Source organism: Salvia miltiorrhiza, unplaced genomic scaffold, assembly GCF_028751815.1.
Source record: "Salvia miltiorrhiza cultivar Shanhuang (shh) unplaced genomic scaffold, IMPLAD_Smil_shh fragScaff_scaffold_135_1, whole genome shotgun sequence".
Lineage (NCBI taxonomy): Eukaryota > Viridiplantae > Streptophyta > Magnoliopsida > Lamiales > Lamiaceae > Salvia > Salvia miltiorrhiza.
In genome coordinates, this window is record NW_026651414.1 from 223,592 (window position 1) to 246,038 (window position 22,447).

General features: G+C 37.4%; 3 protein-coding genes across 3 annotated transcripts; 2 read left to right on the top strand and 1 right to left on the bottom strand.

Moving 5' to 3' along the window:
* Positions 1–1,278: 1,278 nt before the first annotated feature.
* Positions 1,279–3,509, bottom strand: LOC131002463 (uncharacterized). The gene is made up of 4 exons (XM_057928959.1): positions 2,742–3,509; positions 2,110–2,665; positions 1,556–2,001; positions 1,279–1,482 (listed from the first exon to the last, which is right to left on the bottom strand). Exons 1-4 carry the CDS (start codon positions 3,507–3,509, stop codon positions 1,279–1,281), a joined length of 1,974 nt encoding a protein of 657 aa, XP_057784942.1.
* A 3,133-nt stretch (positions 3,510–6,642) lies between these two features.
* On the top strand, positions 6,643–7,601 carry LOC131002470 (elongation factor 1-delta-like). The gene has a single exon (XM_057928963.1). It carries the CDS (start codon positions 6,716–6,718, stop codon positions 7,127–7,129), a length of 414 nt encoding a protein of 137 aa, XP_057784946.1. The 5' UTR covers positions 6,643–6,715; the 3' UTR covers positions 7,130–7,601.
* A 6,621-nt stretch (positions 7,602–14,222) lies between these two features.
* Positions 14,223–17,140, top strand: LOC131002466 (beta-xylosidase/alpha-L-arabinofuranosidase 2-like). The gene is made up of 6 exons (XM_057928961.1): positions 14,223–14,639; positions 14,711–14,998; positions 15,073–15,340; positions 15,407–15,757; positions 15,830–16,240; positions 16,318–17,140. Exons 1-6 carry the CDS (start codon positions 14,223–14,225, stop codon positions 16,911–16,913), a joined length of 2,331 nt encoding a protein of 776 aa, XP_057784944.1. The 3' UTR covers positions 16,914–17,140.
* The last annotated feature ends 5,307 nt before the right edge of the window (positions 17,141–22,447 follow it).

Consider the following 22,447-nt stretch of genomic DNA (forward strand, 5'->3'; position numbering starts at 1 on the left):
AAATAAATACGTAGAATTTTATAATATATAATTATGTAATGTGTTGCATCAATTTCAATCCATATATTAGACTATTGCTTATATAAAATTGATAATATTTTATTTTGTAAGAAAAATATTTTTTTTATTCAAAAAAATATTTTTTGTATATTGAATAATAATAAGGGTTAATAGCCAAAAAATACACGAACTTTCACCGAATTTGCAAATTGCACATGACCTTCAAAAATAGCCCCAGAATACATGACCTTTCAATTTAATCGTGATTTTCACCCGCGTTGACCAACACATTCGACACTGTTGACGTGGCTCCCGGAATTTGTCTACGTGGTCGACCGAAGACGGTAGGAATACGACGTCGTTTAATACTTACATTCTAACACACTGAACGACGTCGTTTTGAGAAATTAAACGAATTAATATACTTCAAATTGAAATCCAACGTTCTTCCTCTACAATTAGGGTTCTTGCGCCTAATCTCCCGATTTCTAGAATGCCATCGAATTGAAGGGATAAACGCGGATCGAGAAGAAAGAAGGCAGATTGAGGAAGAATCATGAGTCATTCACGAAGTTCTTCGTCAATTGAAAGGTCGAGTAAAGGCGTCTACAGGAGATGTTTTCATAAACCCCTGCGATTATGAATACTTCTCACACTGAGAAGAATCCAGAGATGAGGTACGTTGAATGTGGACAGAGAGATGGCGAGGATTGTCGTTTTTGGGATTGGGTCGATCCGGAGCTAACACCATATTACAAGCTCTGTTTTAACAATTTGAGAAATGAAAGAGATGCTGCATTCGTCGAAATGGAGGGCCTTCGTCGCTTGATGGATGACAGTGGGTATGAAGGTGATGGAGTTGAAGCCCTTGAGTCCATGGTGAACAAGAAAGATATGCCAAGTTCAGTGGAAGCAAAGTTCAAAGCAATGGAATGTAGACTTAGAATTCTCACTTTTGCTTTGATTGTTGTAGTAATTATGTTGTTGTATTCTAAGATGTAATTTTCCATTTGTTAATGAATGAAGAAGCTTAATTTCATCTTTCATTCTTCATTGAGCAAAATGAATGATTTTACATAAAACTTGAGAAAGATACACAAAGTTGAGAAAGATACACAAAGTTGCCCAAAAGTTCATCTTCATTGATTCATCATTTCAGCATGTGGACAGAGTATGATATAATGTACAAAAAGATGGATTAATTTCATGTTTATCCAAACACTGACATTGAAAAGATGAGCCTAAATTCAAAAGATCAAAAGTTGTTCTAGTCTGAAATCACTTGTTAATGCTCTCTTGAGTAGTTGAGCCTTCCAACACTGTGTTTCCTGACTCTTGATTGCTTGCACCACTGCCGGTTGCACCTCCCCGAGCTCTTCCTCTTGCACCACCCCGAGGTCTTCCTCTTCCTCTTCCTCTGCTACCTGATGCTCCTGATGCTCCTCCTTGAGTAATATGGGTAACACCCCTCTGATCAGGTGTCTGCAATAATTGAAGAATGAGTTAACATATCATCATACACTAACATAATTGAAGAGTAATGACAATTAAGTACCCTAAAGTATTGGTTGCCACTGCCCTCACTGATATAGAGTCCAGCACCCCTCATTGCAAATGCCTTCTCCATGGCAATCTCTCTTTGCTCTGCCTTTGACATCATAGGCCTCTTCCCCGGGTCTCTTGCTGTAGCATCATTCTTCTTAGGCCTCCGCTTTGCTCCTTTTTCTTTTGTAGGCTTCTCGACCTTCTCCTTTTTGCAGCCCCTTGTGTTATGACCACACTCACCACAGTTACCACATGTCATCACTAGCCCTTTTCTTTTCAGCCTATTAGGATTTTTTGGATCAACCTCATGGGGATCCCTAATCCTATTCTTCATAGGCCTCCCAGGCATATTCTTCACTGTTGGAGGTTTAATCACACTGCCCTCACACTGCGGCCAATGTAATGGACCATTCAGTGGCTCCAATGTATATTTATAAGCCTGCAAATACTTGGAAACTGTGTAATACTCATGCACAAAATCAGATGCATCATCATTCAAGTACCTAATGCATGCCAAACCATGTGCGCAAGGTATACCAATAAGCTCTCATACTCTGCATGTACATCTCCTTAAAGGAATATTGAAAACATATTTCTCACCCTCATCATCTACCTCAAACTTATCCCCGAGTGCATGTATGATGTTCATGTTCCTAGACTGATGCATCATTTTCTCAAGTTTCTTGCTGATCATAGGGCAAAGCTTATCAGAAACCTTTGCCATAACATGTAGCTTTTTCACTTGCCTCATCATAAGGGCTGTTCTGATTTCTTCCAAACAGTGTATCAAGTGCTTTCCTCTAGCACTAAGTATCCAGCCATTGAAAGTCTCACTTATATTATTGTCTATCATGTCTGAACAGGGGGTAAAAGACAGAAACGCCTTAAAAAATTTTGAAGTGTCCCTCTCAATGAAGCTCTGGTAAGCTCCAACACTCTCAGCCTTCATCTCCTCAAGCACCTTCTTGTATTGTTGTTCGGTTGTAGCTCTTACAGCCTTCCAGAATATAGTCTTGAGTGTTGCTCCTTTATTCTCATTTTTCCAATTCATATAGATGTGGCGGGCACAATTCCTATACTCTGCCCTTGGAGCATAATTGCTCAAAACATTCATAAGCCCCTATATTTGAAAGATACAGGTATTAGTGCATATTACAAGCTCAATGCATAAACCAAATTATCTTTAGATTACTTACTTTCTGTTGATCACTGATGAAGGTGTAGCCTTCTCCAGTGCCTATCTCCAGATCATCTACCAGAAGCTTGGCAAACCAACTCCAATTCACCTCGTTTTCAACAGCCACCACTCCCCATGCTATTGGGAACATCTTATTGTTCCCATCCTTTCCAACAGTACACATCAAGATCCCACCCAAGTAAGTTTTTAAAAAACAGCCATCTAAGCCTATCATTGGTCTACAGCTCTCTTTAAAACCTCTCCTCAATGCAAAATGACCTATGTACACTCCCTTGAATACCCCATCACTGCCCACAACAACCTTAAATGTACCCTCCCCATCTACTCTTTTCAGTTCAGCTATGTATCTCCTCAGAGATGCATAGTGCTCTTCAACCGACCCTCTGACAAGCTTTAATGCATGTTTCCTTGCTTTATATAACCTATCCCTGCTAACATCCACTGCAAATCTATCAGCTATATCCCTCCTCAATTCACTAATATCCCAATTCGGTTTTACTCTAAAAACTGGCAGGTACTTATTAGCTATCCATTTAGAACTTAGTAACTTGTTCTTTGTAGCCCTCTTACAGCTATGTTCCCCCTTAAATGACTTAATCAGAAATGCTTTATCTTTGCTTACAATAGATGCATACACCCTCCATGCACATGGAGGCTTGCAGATAGCCTCACATTGGTCTTTAGACACCCTTCTAAATCTAATGAACCAACCATTTGCTATTGCCCAGCTTCTCAAAGCCCTGTACTTCACGAAACTCTCCGCCATGATGAACAAACAGTGTGAAGTAATCACTGCGAAAAAAAAATCATTTTCAAAACCCTAAACGATGAAGAAATACAGAACTTAAGAACTATCTCATATCACTTTGAAATTCGCAATTTTACTTTCATACCTTCCAGTCATGCTATCACACTCTGAAATCCACCTTCTATCTTCCTTCGATTTCAAACGTGCTCTTCAAACGTAGCTCTTTGCCTTCGTCGCTTGTTCGCTGCCGGAATAGTAGAAGAAATTCCTTCGATTTTCCTTTGATTCGCCTCGAACCCTTCGACGTTCTATCTCCCTCCAAAATTCAACCGTAAGTGTAAAAGGTGGTGCACTGGTGCTTCAAAGGAGATGAAAGGTGAGTGGTGTTAAAATTAGTAAAAAACGACGTCGTTTTTTACACATATTTGACAGCGTGTATAATTAGCCATGTAATATGCCATGTAATGTCCACATAATCACCGGTCAAACTTAGCCCTGATCGGAATTCTCGTCGGGTGAAAATCACGATTAAATTGAAAGGTCATGTATTCTAGGGCTATTTTTGAAGGTCATGTGCAATTTGCAAATTCGGTGAAAGTTCATGTATTTTTTGGCTATTAACCCTAATAATAATAATAATAATAATAATAATAATAATAATAATAATGTTTCATATATATATATATATATATATATATATAAACAAATATAAATGTCAAAATTTAAATATAGAAGGATTAAGAATGAAATGAAATGACTAATATCATGGTAGGTGGAAGAAATGGGAATGGTGATTCCAAATGAAATGATGATTCCTACAAAAAAGAATATACTTCTTTCGTCCCATAAAAACATGCATAGAGTATGTGACGGTACAAGTTTTAAGAAATTCTGTAAAGTATAGTGGGAGTGGAGAAAGAATTTCACATTGATTGTGATGTTTAGTGTGAGAATTATTACTATAAATGAGATATCTATATTTTTATGGGACAGACGAAAAAGGAAAACTATGCATATTTTTACGGGACGGACGAAAAAAGAAAACTACGCATATTTTTATGAAACGAATAAAGTATTAAACAAAAAAAATAAAATTAAGATATAAATCACGATTGTATTGTCATCTCTCTTCCATCGTACCAATCACCTTCTAAGAGCTCCGATGGGAGTGCTCTAAACAAGAAAAATAAACAAAAATGGTGAAGAAAAGCAGACTCCATTAGCAATTGTAGATCCTTTTGGATCACCTCTCAATTTCACACTTTTACCTTTTTACCCTTCCCGGCTATTAATTCTTTTGTTTTGTTTCCCGTTTCTACTCCTGCTTACGCGTCAACCCTAGCCCCAACACTCAAGCTTAATTTCCAAACATGTATATACGCATATATTAATATATCTAATGTCTAATGAATAGTACTCCTCTGTCCCTTATATATTTACTACTAGTATTTTTACCCGTGCTCACGCACGGGTACGAAATTCACAAATACATGAAATATAATTATAAATATAAGAAGAAATATAATATTAAATAAAGAAAATATATATAACAAACAACAAAATATCTTATATAAATCAATTCCATAGAGTTCCTTATAAACAATATTATCGAGAATAAAAAAATTTCAAGTTTCAAATATCAATATAAAAAATTTTCAAGTTTCAAATATCAATAATTAGTAACCATTGATATACGAACATAAAATGAATCCAATCTATGGAAATGGAATAATCAATGTGCAAGCTAAAATCAATCCAACCTATGAAATAATCAATAATGAGTAACCCATAGAATAAAAAATATGTTTATTACATAAAAAGTTAAGCGTGAAAGATATCCAATTACACGATTATATTTGTGCGAAATAATCAATGAAACGTATGGTCCCTTCACAACATAACATTCTACCTTAGAGAAATCAGGTTCATTTAATTACATAAGAGTATGAAATAATTTTTTTCCTAAAAGCATAATATTTGTGCAAGCTAAAAAAAAATACGACATTCCAAAAAAAAATCATAAATTTATATCTTATATATAACGATGACAACGTCAAATACACAAATTATATAAAATTAAGTCTATTATCTATGATCGTGAAATACACAAATTTAAGTGTATTATATCAAAAGGTGGGTAAATTACAAAATAGAAAGTTTTGTAAATTAATAATTAGTATCAATTTTTTTAAGCGAATAATATCATTAGAATAATGTTTTAAATATAACAATATACACTGATTTAACTATATAAATAAATATGCTAACAATTTAATCATATAACTAAATATGTTTACCATCTAAAATGTAAATTTTAAATATCAAATATATTTTATTATTAATTTTATATTTTTTATTTAGTATTTTACATAAATAGTGAAGATATTCTTTCACAATTTGATACATTAAATGATTGTGAATAATCCTCAATTCAAATAAATAACTTATATACAAATATACAAATATATAGTATTATTTTACAATTGTAATTAACATTAACGAATATTTATTTGTAAATATTATATTTAAGTTTATATACAACAGTTTCCAAAATATTGAAAATAATTATATATAAATAATATATATAAGAATAACTTATACCTGATACCTTTGCAAAAATAACTTATAACTAATATATATAAGAATAACTTATACCTCATCGTCTCCATATATAAGAATTTTCAGACCTAACAATGAGGAATCCTTAATACTGACAATGACTAAAAATATATCTCTTTAAGTATCTCTTAATTTTATCAATCGTTACTGCATAAGACACAACTAATGGAAATTCTCGACATTGAAAATTGAATGATAAACTTGAATCCAACGACATCAGCCATAATTGAGGTATTAAACCCTTACGTCCAACATTATATCTTGAATAATAGTCTTGAATCCAACGATATCAGTCATAATTGAGGTATTAAACCCTTACGTCCAACATTATGTCTAAAATCTAGAGGTGGCCACGGTTCCAAAATTCGGAATCGGAATCGAACCGTGAAAGCTCCCTCACGATTCTGGTTCGAACTGTGAACTGGCGGTTTCGGTTCCGATTTCGAATAGGCGGTTCACGGTTCCAAAAGATGGAACTGTTTTTTAAATTTTTTTACTTTTATTTTTATTTTTATTTTATGTTTTAAAGTGTTGATTTGCCCTCCCCCATTACCGAATCCACTCACGCCGCTCAATCTCAAATCTCATCTCATCTTCATCAAGAAATGGCCGTCAGTTTCTCCGACCTCAGTTCCGCCGCCGGCCTCAAGAAGCTCGATGAGTACCTTCTTACTCGCAGTTACATTACTGGGTACCAAGCTTCGAAAGATGATTTGACTGTTTATGCTGCTGTCGCCAAGCCTCCATCATCGGACTACGTTAACGTGTCACGGTGGTTCAACCACATCGATGCACTGTTGAGGATTTCTGGTGTTTCTGGTGAGGGAAGTGGCGTAACTGTTGAGGGATCAGCTCCTGTCAGTGATGCTATTGCAACTCCTCCGGCAACAGACACTAAGGCCGTTGCTACTGATGACGACGACGATGATGATGATGTGGACTTGTTTGGTGAGGAGGCTGAAGAAAAGAAGAAGGCTTCAGAAGAGCGTGCAGCTGCTGCAAAGGCTGCTGGAAATTAGAAGAAAGTTGTCGGGAAGTCGTCAATTGTGTTGGATATTAAACCATGGGACGATGAGACTGACATGAAAAAACTCGAAGAAGAAGTTAGAAAAGTGCAGCAGGAGGGTCTCCTTTGGGGAGCATCCAAGCTTGTCCCTGTTGGATATGGAATCAAGAAGCTGCAAATTATGATAACCATTGTGGATGACTTGGTATCCGTTGACAACCTTATTGAGGATCATCTTACTGTAGAACCACTTAATGAATACGTCCAGAGTGTTGACATCGTGGCCTTCAACAAAATTTAATATGCCTGGTTCATGATATATAGCTCTGCGGGCACTGGATCACGAGCAATGAAGCCTACTTACTCTGTTATGTCTCTGTTTTGTTTATTTCCTTTTGAATGGCTTTGATTCGTTTGGAATCCTACATTGTTATGTGTGGAAGTAGTAGACCTTGTGACAGAAATTTTGAGTTTGCTTGGGCTTTATAAGATTGACTAGATTTTTATTAAAAATAAAGTGTTGATTTGAAGTCTATAAAGCGTACACAATGTACACAATGTTGAACTTTTTAAGATGAAGCCATGTCTAGTTATTCTTTTTTAAATATGCATTATAATTAAAATAATGTACTAAATTAGCATACAAATATGTACCAACTATTACACTTAATGCTGCGATTTTAATGACAACGAAAATAAAGTTAAACAAAATAAATACCCCCCAAAAAATTAGCACCTAAACAACAATTATTAATTAATCATATAATACATGAACCACACAAATTTATTCACATCATTAATTAATCATGTAAAATATTCATTTTATATTCACAATTATTGATATTAAAAGATAGTATACTTCCCTCGCAATTATTAAAATACTCTCTTATATATTAATCATTTAATATAAAATAATTGTGTGGGAAGTATACATTCTCACAATTATTAATTAATCATATAAAATATTCATATTCACAATTTTCCACTTAAGTTCTATTAAAGCCTAAGTAATACTATATACAATTTTATAATTTAACTCCCCATTCACTCATATGAACAAATTATGCAAATTTATTTTATTATTATTATTCAACTAAAAATCCTTAAAAAGATATAAAAAATAACGCGATTGAATTACTCAATCTATAATATGCACTAACAATCTTTGTAGATATTAATTCTATACATTTTTATCATAAGAGAAAACGCAATTATAATATTAACAAATAATAATAAACTTTATAACTATAATCTTAAGATATTATAAATTGGTATAGAACAATTTTTTGATCAATGAGTTTATCAGAAAATTAAATTATTCATAAACAATTATATAACAATAATAATCAAATACATATTCATAAAATTAAAACGAAGAATTATACAAAAATTATAATCGCCCAACTACCAACAATTCTAATTAAAATGAGCTATAATAGATTTTTAAAAAGTATATAAAAAGGTATATAACTTATTTATAGAAATCAACAATCTGTCTATAATATAATAATTTTGGAATCTTAATTGAATTAAAATATTTGAAATATAAACCCAAGTAATTTTGGAATCATAATTGAATTAAAATATTTGAAATATAAGGCCCAAGTTATTACGTTTAAAGAAATAAGAAGCTCAAACTAAATTTAATTAAATCAATCTCTCATGTTTTAAAAAGATCAATTAGTTTCAAAGGCAAACAAAACTAATTAAAAAAAATATAAAATGATGATAAAAAGAACACAAATTGCAGTACAATTTTTTTTTTGGAGCTAATGTAGTACAACTTTTTTGAAAGGCAAATGGAGTACAACTTAAACAACCCTAATTTTAATTGTAAAGCAGCACTGCATCTCATCTCATATTCTCTCTATTCCTTTTTCAATTTCTTCATTCTCTCTCTTGTTGGGTCCGGAGGGTCTCGAATAGGTGTATGGGGGGATACACCTATAGGCTATTTTTGTTGAAAATAACTTTTTACACAAACTAACACAACCTTTTAGATTAAAAGACTTTGTTAAGGCAGAGGTTGTTGACTGATACTGAAAACTCTTCAGTAAGGAGTTATCAGTTAAGTCTTGAGACTTTAACTGATACACGAAAGGCTTCAGTCAAGTTTGTATGAATAGAGTGATGTTATCAGTCTAGCTGACTATCCTAAGATTTATCAGTCAGACCAATAGCATATGCAGCAGAAAACTTTCTTTGAGAAATAGCCTGTGTGATTAATCACGTTTGTCAAAGTTAATGTTTCTCTTTGCAGTTAATCAAATTTTTGTTTACAAAGGATTGAGCAAGTAAGAAGGTAAATACTGAAAGTAATAAACAACACAGAGATTTTTACGTGGTTCGAAAAACACTTCCTACATCCACGGTCAGTTGATCAGACTGATAAACTTCACTGGGCATGTGATTACGGGTGCACAGCAAACCGAAACAACTGAAGAGCCTATCTTCAGTACCAACACACTGGGTTGGATTTCTCACTCCTAGCGCACACTGGGCACTAAGATCTCACAGAGACAGAACACTGGCCTGAACTCCTTTTCGACACAAACTCTCAATTCGATCCGTTGAAAGGAGGTTTGAACACTTGCCAACTAAACAACAAAAAACAAGTTCTCTGCAGTCAGTTTTACCTAGGCTTTGGATATACAATATATGCCTAAGTTCTAAGAGAATATATGTAATCACCAGTGACTGATTTTTGGCTTTGTGATTCTCTTATTCGATTCAAGCTTTGTGGAGGCTTGGTTTGCTGAGTAACGAATTCGGCATCGTTTCAGCTTATGTTGTTGAATCGGTAAAGATTGAAGTGATCCTCGAACGCAATTTATAGGAGACGTCTTGAATAGATCCGTTGGCGGCGATGGTCTTCAAGATTTCTTCTGTTAGAGAGTAATTTGAACTTGGGCTGAGGCTTCAATCTTCGAGGTTCCTTTGTTTAATGAGAACGGCTACTTTGAGGAGCAGGAGATATGACATCTCTTAAAAGGTAATCACCAAAAGGAATGGCCTCTGCAGATAAAGGACGATCCTGAGATATCTGCATTTAATGCGGCTGTACTTCTGGAGTGCGTGGCTTCCTTTAAACTTTAGAGGTTCAGTCCGAGGAAGAATGTTTAACTGATACTTAACTTTAGTATCAGTCCGCTGAATCCACGTGGCGCGCATTAAGTAATCAGTCGAAACTGATTCTTCGACTGATAAGTCAAATATCAGTATTTGACTTCTCCAACAGTCGATGTCTTCAGTACTTTGGCTTCAGTCTTCAGAACAACAACTAAACTAGAGATTGAACTCAAACAGACGAGTTCGAACAGTTCTAGTCTATTACAAATAAGTCTATTGATTTTGGTATCATCAAAACAAGGATTATGATATTTCATTAAGTTCCCAACATCTCTTGTAAAGTAGAGAGAGCTTCTTCATTTTCTCTGTACTTTTCAAAGCAAAAAACACACAGCACACTCACGCTCACACTCACATATACTCTTACCCTCTCGGCTCCTCTTGCTCCGCGTCGCGCCGGTGCTGTTGCTTGAATCGACGTCTCTCTCTCTCTGCCCCCACATCTCTCCCTCTCTGACCATCACTCTCTCGTCACCTCGCCGGAATCCACCCTTACCCTCTCGGCTATACTTTTTGTGTTTACAATTTACATGGTGAGAAAATGAGTCGAAAGTCCCATCAACTAATAATAAAATGTCTTATTTATAGCCATAAGAGTAAAACTAGGGCACTTGGGCCCATTTGACCCCTAAGGCCCATTAATTTAAATAATTGGGCCTAAGCCCTTATTACATGAGTCTTGAGCTTGGAGCTGATCATTGAGCTGTCAAGATAATCCCCGACTAATAAGGTCAGCCCTGTCCAGTCAGCGCTGCACAAAATATTTGAAATAATAATAATAATAATTGTGTTAATAATAATAATATAGAAGAAAGATTTCAGCCATGTTAATTGCACAAGATTGATGCAGACTTTACTCCTCATCAAGGTTCATCGACTTGCCGCTGCCACAGGACGAGAGCACCAGCTAGATGAGGTGTATTTGGAGGTGGTACAGCTGGACAGGTCACGAATCTACGACGTCAGAAGTGCCGGGCAGAGCCAGGCTAGTAGGGGGTCTATCCGCAGTACGGGCACTTCTGCGGTGTCTCAGCAGCTTTATGAGACACAGATCTCCACGCTGGAGGAGCGCCTGCAGCAGCAAAAACATGAGCTGGTTGCAGAGAGGGCTGCCATAGAGGCACGATTGGCTGCAGAGCAAGCAGAACGGCAAGCCCTCATGGAGCGCTTTGCCCAAATGGAGCAGTTAATGAGGATGTATGGTGGTCAGCGAGCTCCATCTCCTGATGATGATGATGCTGCTTAGGTCTCTCCTTGATGATGATGATGCTAGACTTTCATATTTATGTTTTCAAACAAAATTACATTTGCACTTTATTTTCAAATTTATGTTTTATTGAACTATATATTTCAAGTGTTTTATTAAAACTATATACTCCCTCCGTCCCTGAAATGGCTTCCTCTTTGGGGACGGCACGGGTTTTAATAAAAAGTTGTAAAGTGTATTGATAGTGGAGAAAAAGTGATATAATTATTATTGAAAGTTGTGAAAAGTATTATAATTAGTATTGGGAGTGGTGAAAAGTGAAAAGTAAGAATAAATAAAGTATTATTAGTGGTGGGGTAAGTTTCCAAAAATGTAAAGAAAGAAAGAGGAAGTTATTTGGGGGACGTCCCAAAATGGAAAAAGAGGAAGTTATTTTAGGGACGGAGGGGGTATGTTTTATATATTTATGGCAATGATGATGATGATTGCATTTAACGTAAACAAATAAATTCAAATTACATTACAATAACCAAATTAAAACACTTTTGGAGTATTAATGTTAAAAAAAAATTTAAAAAAAATTAATAATTAAATATTCGACCGACGATAAAAATAAGGATGGAAACGAACTCGATCAATAATTAACAACATCTTTCAGGTATTATCTCTACATATTCCAAGATTATAAATATATGAGTGAGTATATAGCCTTTAAATGAATTAATAGGCATAGATATATCAATAATACGAGTGTTCTGTACTAGTGACCACTCGAAAAGAATTTTAAAGTTAAGCGTGCTTGACACAGAGCACAAGCAAGATGGGTGACCCACTGGAAAGTTGGGTGACCGATTCGGAAGTTCGGCTAACTTATGCAATACAGTATAAATACGGAAAAAATTATAGAAATACAATAAAATTATAAATAGAATTAATAAATAAATAAATAAAATATTACCGACGGCAACAGTGCCGTCGCTGAATACCGACGGTAACCGCCGTCGGTAGACACGTTGATTTCCGGCGATTTCTCGGCCACCGTCTGGCGAATTTTACCAACTGTATCACGCCGTCGGTAAATCTTCGGTAAATCTCCGCCGTGCTCCGACGAGAGATGGCGGCGGCATCGCCGGCGTTAATTGCCGGCGGCGTGCGGTCGTCATCGTTAATGTCGTTAATGACGAGCCGATTAGCGACGACAATTTGCCGACGGCGCCGCCGTCGGTAGCGTTTTTCACTGGCGGCCGTGTCTTATTACCAACGACATTCTGCCGTCGATAATCGTACGTATTTTTGTAGTGGACCTACCTTTGTCATATTTCTCCACCAAAAAGATCCCGATGCGCCCTCGTTTTCCGATCACCAAAATACTTTAATATGCAAGTTTATCCCACCCAAGTTAAATACTAATACTTTGGAAAGCGATTCATCGAGAAAAAGAAAAGAGATGAAGAATATTGGTGCTGGAAAAAGGAAACTAGGTCAGTTGAGAGCCAAAATCTAATTTTAGCAGTAAATGAAGTTACAGACTTAAAACGACGTCCTTCTATAATCCAACGACACAATTTTTTATTTAAAATAAAACGGTGTCGTTTCATTTCGCCGGACATTTAGCCACGTTGTATTTACGGTGGTCACATAAGATTAATTTGGGGGTAGAAAGTCATCGTGAGAAAAAATCAAATTGAATTGAACGCACATGAATTTTAATTCCAGTATTAAAAGTTATATAAAAATTTGATTTTAGTAAAAAGTCGTGAAACTGATAAAAGATTAAAGGCTTTAAGTTGTTGCCAAGTACAAACAAAAAAAACAATAGAAGTTATTTTTTCATTTTATTTTAATATCATGTTACTTTATGCAAATATCATAAGGTTAAATTTATCTTTTTATTCAAAAATGACTACTTTTGCTATAGATTTATAAATGTGGATTTACAAGTTTTAATACTTATATTTGGCTACTCATATAAATTTTCACAATATTTAATAAATTGTAAAGTAATTACCTAAAAATAAAATACGTTAAATTAAATGGAATAACTAAAAAAAATACAAATAAAGTCAAATAGTACGAAAAATTTGTTTAGAGATAAAATTTTCTAAATAGAATATTGAATATCAGTTAAGTAATGTTTCCAAATAGGATGGACACGCGACAACACTGTCACCATGTTTCCAAAAATAGGCGATTGTTTCCAGAGAATTATATACTTTCACATAAATTAATTTGGAAATGATTTCTATAATATAAATATCCATTATTTTTGCCATTAAAATTTTCCTTAATTTTTACCTTTTCAAGTTCTAGGAATGGAATAACTTTCTTCACGCACGTTTATGTAAGTATATGTAATTTCCTTTTTTTAGGTGTGAAAATGTGTTAATTTCCATCCCATAATAGTTCCATTTTTACATAGATGATCATTCATGCAATGAATATTGTCCATCCTCAGCTTGTGAAATCTCAAAGCCACAAAACAACAAATGTATAAGTCATTTCGACTCTTACATCCTAGGTAAAAATATATATACATACAACAAAACTTACAAAAATGTGTCTGCCAGCCCTACAAATTAATGACATAATTAATATTCCCACGTTTTCCCTCAAAAAAAAAAAAAAAATATTCCCACGTTTCAGTGACATATTTAATATTCCCATATCTTAATACAACACAATATCATTTCTTTCATCTCTATAGATTCCACTTGTCAACATCACTTCTCCATCGTCCATTTTCTTTTCCATGTTTTATTCTTTCTTCGCAATGGCCCCTACAAAACACTATGTTTTCCTCTGTTTCACCGCCTTATGCATAATCCCCCTGTTTTTTAGGCCCGTTCTTGCTCATGACCGGCCCGTTTTCGCTTGTGACGTGGAGACCAATCCCGAGCTAAAGAACCTGAGCTTCTGTGACACGTCATTGGACGTGCAAGCCCGGGTTAGCGATCTCGTGAGCAGGCTAACTCTACACGAGAAAATTGGGTGGCTGGTGCATGGTGCTAAGGGAGTTAGCCGGCTCGGGATACCCTACTACGAGTTTTGGTCGGAAGCTTTGCACGGCATCTCCGTTATTGGACCGGGCTCCCATTTCACCAGCCTAGTCCCAGGTGCCACTAGCTTTCCTCAGGTCATCCTCACCGCTGCCACATTCAACGAAACTCTATTTGAGACTATTGGGAAGGTAATCAATCATTCATTCTTGTAAATGTTATTTGTGTGTGTATGGAAATTCTAAAATATTGAGGGGTTCAGGTGGTATCGACGGAAGCAAGAGCAATGTACAACGTGAGGTTAGCTGGGCTGACATTCTGGGCGCCCAATGTGAACATCTTCCGCGATCCCAGATGGGGGCGGGGCCACGAGACTCCCGGAGAAGACCCCGTCCTCACCAGCAAATACGCCACTGCCTTTGTCAGAGGTCTGCAGCAGAGAGACGACGGCGATAAGGATAAGCTAAAGGTTGCTGCTTGCTGTAAGCAGTACACTGCTTATGATGTCGAGAATTGGAAAGGGATACAACGATTCACTTTCAACGCTTTGGTATTATCCAAAGTAGTTCCAAAATATTATACTCTGTATTTGATTTAACAAAAGTTTATCATCTTTGTATTTAGGTAACGCAACAGGATTTCGACGACACCTTCCAGCCGCCCTTCAAGAGCTGTGTTGTCGACGGAAATGCGGCAAGCGTGATGTGCTCTTACAATCAAGTTAATGGCAAGCCCACTTGCGGTGACCCGAACCTCTTGACTGGTGTGATTCGAGGCCAGTGGAAATTGAATGGCTACATCGTTTCAGATTGTGATTCGCTAAAGGAGATGTTCTATACACAAAAATACACTAAAACACCAGAGGAAACGGCTGCCTTGGCTGTGAATTCAGGTATGTGAATGAGTTAGAGAGAATCATGAAAGTGTTTGATTATCAATTTTGTTGGTAAAAATGCAGGGTTGGATCTCAACTGTGGCGCTTTCTTGACCAGAAACACTCAAAAAGCAGTGGACCGTGGCCTGCTCAATGAGTCAACAATCGACAGGGCCGTCTCAAACAACTTTGCAACCATGATGAGATTGGGATTCTTCGATGGTAACCCGAGCAACCAACTCTACGGAAACCTCGGACCTAATGATGTGTGCACTTCGGAAAACCAGAATCTTGCTCGTGAGGCTGCGCGAGAAGGCATCGTGCTGCTTAAGAACTCCGCAGGCTCACTTCCTCTATCCTCTACATCCATCAAGTTGTTGGCAGTTATTGGCCCAAATGCTAATGCCACACACACTATGTTAGGCAACTATGTAGGTAATGCTCACGTTTTGACTGATTCGATTATCATTGTAGCAAATCGTTCTTTGTAATTACCATTTTGGGCAGGCATTCCGTGCAACTACACGTCCCCATTGCAGGGCCTAATGGTCTCCGTAGCCACGGTTTATGAGCCCGGGTGTGTTAACACGTCGTGTGCTACTGCTCAAGTGGACGAGGCCAAGACAGTAGCCGCGGCTGCTGATACTGTGGTGCTGGTGATGGGCTCGGATCTAAGCATTGAGAGGGAGGGCTTCGACAGAGTGAACATCACTCTTCCCGGGCAGCAGCAACTCTTGGTATCCGAGGTTGCGAGTGTTTCGAAGGGGCCTGTGATCCTTGTGATAATGTCGGGAGGAGGGATGGATGTGCAGTTTGCCAAAGACGACCCCAAGATCACCAGCATCCTCTGGGTTGGCTTCCCCGGGGAGGCTGGTGGGGCCGCCATCGCTGATGTTATATTCGGCGCCTATAACCCTAGTACGTGTTTCTTGAACAACATTACAAATTATACTACTATTTGTTGGTATGGTTTTGATTGAGTTATGGCAATGCAGGTGGGAGACTGCCTATGACATGGTATCCACAATCATATGCTGACACAGTTGACATGGCAGATATGAACATGAGGCCCAATCCGACCACGGGTTTCCCCGGCCGGACTTACCGGTTTTACAAGGGGCCTACCGTCTTTTCATTCGGAGATGGACTGAGTTACACCACCTTTAATTATGAGTTACTCGCGACACCTAAGCACATTTCTTTGGCGCTAGAAGAAGGGCATGCTTGTCGATCATCGGAGTGCAAGTCGATCGATGTTGTGGAGGAAATCTGCAAGGATTTGGGATTGGATATTCATCTGAGAGTGAAGAATGAAGGGGAGATGAGAGGGAGTCACACAGTTTTCTTATTTTCTAGCCCTCCGCAACTGCACAATGCACCTCAGAAACAACTCTTGGGATTTCAGAAACTGCATCTCGAGGCTGGGGGAGAAGGGCTAGCTCAATTCGACGTTGATGTTTGTAAGCATTTGAGCGTTGTGGATGAGAATGGGAAGAGGAAGGTTGTATTGGGAGATCATCTACTTCATGTGGGGAGCTTGAAGCATTCGTTGACAGTCGATTTTCCCCTTCAAATAAGAATTCTTATTTGAAGGAATTCTTATTCCCTTTTTGTTTTATTATGATTATTTGCAAGAAGAAATAACTCAGAAGGATGTCGGTTTTCTCTGTTGTAATCTTTCTTTTCAGAAAGGGGAAAATAAATTGAAGGGAGGGGAAATGGCAAGAGATAAGGAAAATAAATTAGTATTAAGTGAAGATCACAGCTGTAAAAAGTTTCTTCTTGCTTTGATTCTTTTAATGGAAATGCCATTTTTCATATCGATTCATCTCTACCTATTTTAGAATTGTATGTGGAAAGAGCGTATAGAACTAAATGTGTGGAGTCTTTAAGTTAATTTTATCGATAAAAGAAATTAATTGATATCAGAATATAAATTGAAAGCCATTCAGTAGACTTTTCCCATGATATATCAGGACCTTTTTTTGTTAGTATTCACTATTCAAGAATTTTAAATAGGTTCTAAAAAGATAATTAAATACCCTTCTTTTAGTAAGAACACTCTCAACTTTTGAATTACTATCACTATCCATGTATGTGGACAAGAATTTCCATTGTGCGAGGAAAGAGATATGGATAATTTTTTTGGACGTGGCTAATAAATGATATAGTAATGCCAATTTTATACTATTAAAGATTGGTTGCGTTCCAATTTTGACAATTTAGACAATTTAGATGCGTTCCATGTCTGTAGTTTTTGGCTTTGATTATTATAGTACTGAGTACTCCCTCCGTCCCAATAATGAACACACACTTTATTTGGGCACGAGAATTAAGGTGAGTTAGATTAGGGAGTAAAGTGTTGTGACTCATTTCATTAGTGTATTTGATTAATTTACGTTTAGTGAATTTCTGGAAGGAGATGCTGCGACTAGGCGTTGGTCGAAGATAAATCGCACATCCTTTTCACTATCTATAAATACTTCATTTTTTCAAACACAAATCACACATATTTTTCTTCCCTATGTTCTTATTCTCTTTAGAAAAATGGCTTGAGTGTGCGTGTGTTGGCCTAACCGTAGAAGGTTAATGACCAAAACCTGAGGTCCTGAGTTCGAGACCTCCGTCGCACGGTCTTTAAATTTCTTTGTTTACTTATGTAATTTATTTTTTAAAAAATGGCTTCATTATTGTAATTTTAATTTTAATTATTTTATTTTTTAAGTATTTTATTTTATTTTCATTAATGTAATGTTGAATTATTAATTTTAATGAAATGTTGAATTTTAAAATAGAAACGTAAAAATGAGATTAAATGAAAATAATGATTATAACGCTTTTTATAAAATTAATGCACTGAAGAGGGAATGTTGTCACACCCCAGTTCTTGAAACAATAACTATAACTGGGGTACAACTCATCATTTAATATGAACAAGGGAAAAACTTGTTAAATCCAAATAAAAGGGATAACAAACGGGTTTAGCCCCTTTGGATGAAGAAAGACAGGTATTCAAGTGATATAAATCAATCAACAAGCATAATAACTTCAGGATCACAAGTTTAGTGTCATGCTTCAGATAACCAACATTTATAGAATGAAATATTTGCGAAATAATAGTCTCGACTAAATAAAGGATATTGTTTAGAGTCACTACATAATAGGTCTTAAGTTAAGGAAAACAAAAGACATACTGGCTAGTTCTACAGCGGAAGTCAAAATAAGGAGTTGAACTCTAGCCTCAGCTCGTCCCGTCAGCACCAGCCATTAACCTGAAAAACATTTGAAGATTTTTGGGCTAAGTACTAATGTACTTAGTGGGCTGCAACATTTGAAACATTTCATAATCTGAAGAACAATTTATCCAATCATACTGACATGACTTAGAAGGTTTTGAAGTGAAATAACTTCTAAGCATGTTAAAACATTTCATATAATACTTAATTATTTTGCGCGCGTTTGCACACTCCATTCTGTTACTCGCTGTGATCCCGGACCATTTAGCCACCGACGGATCTCTTTCTCCCGCTGACTTGAACTGAGGGCGTAACCCAGCCAAGTAAAATAAACCTCAGAAATTAATCCAGACAGGCCTATCATTACTATGCTCCGGAACACATCCCGTCGAGCACCCTTATAACGCCTCTGGTTAGTGCCCGATGGAGATCAACCCACCGAGTCAGCTAACAAGTGTACACAATTCTCAAATAACGTGTTAGGCTATAGGAGAACCTCAATTGATTCGTTGTGGCGAGCCTTAAACATGGTAGAGTGCACAAAAATACTTTATTGGATAAACAGTTTATATTTCACGAACATTTAAGCTCATTAGCTCAATCATACATTTGTAAAATAAGCCCACCTGAATAGGCAAAGCCTGTCGTTTAATCTTATCTCTGAATCGGAATAGCAGTGCTAATCCTCCTGACGTTCAAAGCCTACAAGAAATCTATTCTTAATAGGTCTCTTAAATCTAAACTCAAGTCACGGTAAAGTACTTAACATTCTATGATTCACTTAGCCGGGTTTTCAAAAATTAATGAATAAATAATTGAAAACATTTCTCTTGAGTTAAGAACACCAACAATATTCTTATTCATCTTTCTTTTGTAATTGGAATTATAAATAAAACCAATTAAAACATGATGCAATGCATGACTCATTTCATACTTAAGCATAAAAAATGTTTACTAAAATATGCACAAGTTTCTAGTTCGTTCTACTCTGTTACGTTAACCAGCTCTAGCTATCCCAGCTCTGCTCTACAGCTCGGGTTCCAGCTCTGGCATTTCAGCTCTGTCCTTCAGCTCTGACATTTCAGCTCTGTCATTCAGCTCTGGCATTACAGCTCTGGCGTTTCAGCTCTGGTGGTCAGCTCTGGCATTTCAGCTCTGGCGTTTCAGCTCTGGCCTTCAGCTCTGGCTTTCAGCTCTGGCGTTTTAACTCTGGTGGTCAGCTCTGGCATTTCAGCTCTGGCGTTTCAGCTCTGGCCTTTAGCTCTGGCTTTCAGCTTTTAGCTCTGGATTTCCAACTCTGGTTTTCAACTCTGGTTTTTAGCTCTGGATTTCCTGCTCTGGTTTTCAGCTCTGGCTTTTAGCTCCCAAAATATCTAAACACCCGCCGACTCTCGGAAATTAATCCAGACAGGCCTATCATTACTATGCTCCGGAACACATCCCGTCGAGCACCCTTATAACGCCTCTGGTTAGTGCCCGATGGAGATCAACCCACCGAGTCAGCTAACAAGTGTACACAAATCTCAAATAACGTGTTAGGCTATAGGAGAACCTCAATTGATTCGTTGTGGCGAGCCTTAAACATGGTAGAGTGCACAAAAATACTTTATTGGATAAACAGTTTATATTTCACGAACATTTAAGCTCATTAGCTCAATCATACATTTGTAAAATAAGCCCACCTGAATAGGCAAAGTGTCACAGCCCGCAATCCCTAAGGATGGCTTAACCGGGGTTATGACTTGGGAAGGGGATTAAGAAGCGGGGGAAGAAAGGGGCATTTACTTAACAATCAAACATTTAACGAAAAGAGACATTTATTTATACTCATAACTGATCACTTGGGTACATACAAGACGTTTGTTCGGGAAGGCCCGTCGAAGTGGATTACCCAACAAAAGAGTATCATTCTTGAAATAAAACATTAACATGATCAGAGTATCTTGCAGCGGAAAATACGTGTGAGTTATACATATGAAGATGTATACTCAAGGTTACATTATTGTTCTATATCAAAAGAGTACATCCACTCAACTCCACTCCATTCCATCACCCGCTCAACTTGCACATTAGGGAAAACAACATGCAGGGCTGAGTAAAAATACTCAGTGAACATATGCCGGAAACATAACATTTTATATCATTTATTGAACTGTCAACAGTAACACACAGGGTTTTACTTGAAGGACCCGTGCTTACTAAACATTTTCTTTCGTTTCATAAAGTTGGATGCGCATCCCATTTTCAGTTTATATGATCCATATCTGTTCCTTTAACGCGCCGGGAAGGAGGCCTCCTTCCACGGACGCCAAGACCGATCGCAAGCGACACACAGTCTCCATGGTGTACACGTTAACCCTTACTAGTAAACCTTCGTCTAGCATAGGGTCCGAATTCGATTCCCTTTATAGTTGGCGAACCAACACAGATAGGATACATACATAAAACATAAACATTTTTGGCAGACAATCATTCATAAACATTTCATTTCTTTCATAAGAACCATTCATCATTTAATCATTTTCATAAACATTTCATTTCATAAGAACCATTCACCATTTGAAAAAGTACAGTCATATCATGTCATTCATTTCATTCGTATAAGAGGCCTGTATGCAGGGGATCTCTATATACGTGTTTTAAGAAAGCCCACCTTATTCGTTCCCACTACGGGCGTAGAGTTACTTCCCTCTTTTGCTATCACTTCACGCTTGGACCTTCATTGACGAAGAATCGATGAGGAGAAGGGTCATATAAAGGAAACCTCACTAATTAAACTCACATATGAAAAAAAAAAAAAAAAACTTAACACTTTAACTCAACTGCCCTGCCAGCGCTGACTTGGCAGCCAGAGCTGACCTCACGGCAGAGCTAACTCGGCAGGGCTGAAACTCACTCTACAGAGCTGACTCGGCAGAGCTGACTCACAGCCAGAGCTGACTCGCCAGCCAGAGCTGACCTCCAGAGCTGACTCGCCAGCCAGAGCTGACCTCCAGAGCTGACTTTCCAGAGCTAACTCGCCAGAGCTGACTTCCAGAGCTAACTCGCCAGAGCTGACTTTGGTCAGCTAGAGATGACTTTCCAAAGCTAACTCGCCAGAGATGACTTTGGTCTGCCAGAGCTGACTTTCCAGAGCTGAAGTCAACAGCCAGAGCTGACTCGCTAGAGCTGACCCAACATCCAGAGCTGACTGAACAGCCAGAGCTGACTTGCCAGCGCTGACTCAACAGCCAGAGCTGACCCAACAGCCAGAGCTGAATTGCCAGCGCTGACTCAACAGCCAGAGCTGACTCGCCAGAGCTGACCCAACAGCCAGAGCTGACTTCCAGAGCTAACTCGCCAGAGCTGACTTTGGTCAGCCAGAGCTGAGTTTCCAGAGCTAACTCGTCAGAGCTGACTTTGGTCAGCCAGAGCTGACTACCAGAGCTAACTCGCCAGAGCTGACTTCCAGAGCTAACTCGCCAGAGGTGACTTTGGTCAGCCAGAGCTGACTTTCACGCACCAACTCTAAAAGTTCAATACTCACCACTCATGCTCAACAAACAAAGGTTTCTCATGCTTCTCTCAATCTAACACTCCTCAAAACTTTAAACTTAACCTATCATGCTCAACTTCCAACTTAGAACTCAACAACACACTAACATAGCTCATGCAATGCTCAAAACTCACGACACATTTCAACCATGCACGACCAAAACCTACAACCTATCATGCTTGGAAAAATGCAATTTAAACATATAATCATCCTAGCATGCTGCACAAATAACAAGTCACAACGATTAAATAAAAATCGAAGGACGAGCTATGACGAAGAACACAGCCGGGCTGCCCTCCTGGGTTCCCTAGCTATGGTTCGATCCAACCTTAACTCCTTCATTAAACAAGCTTG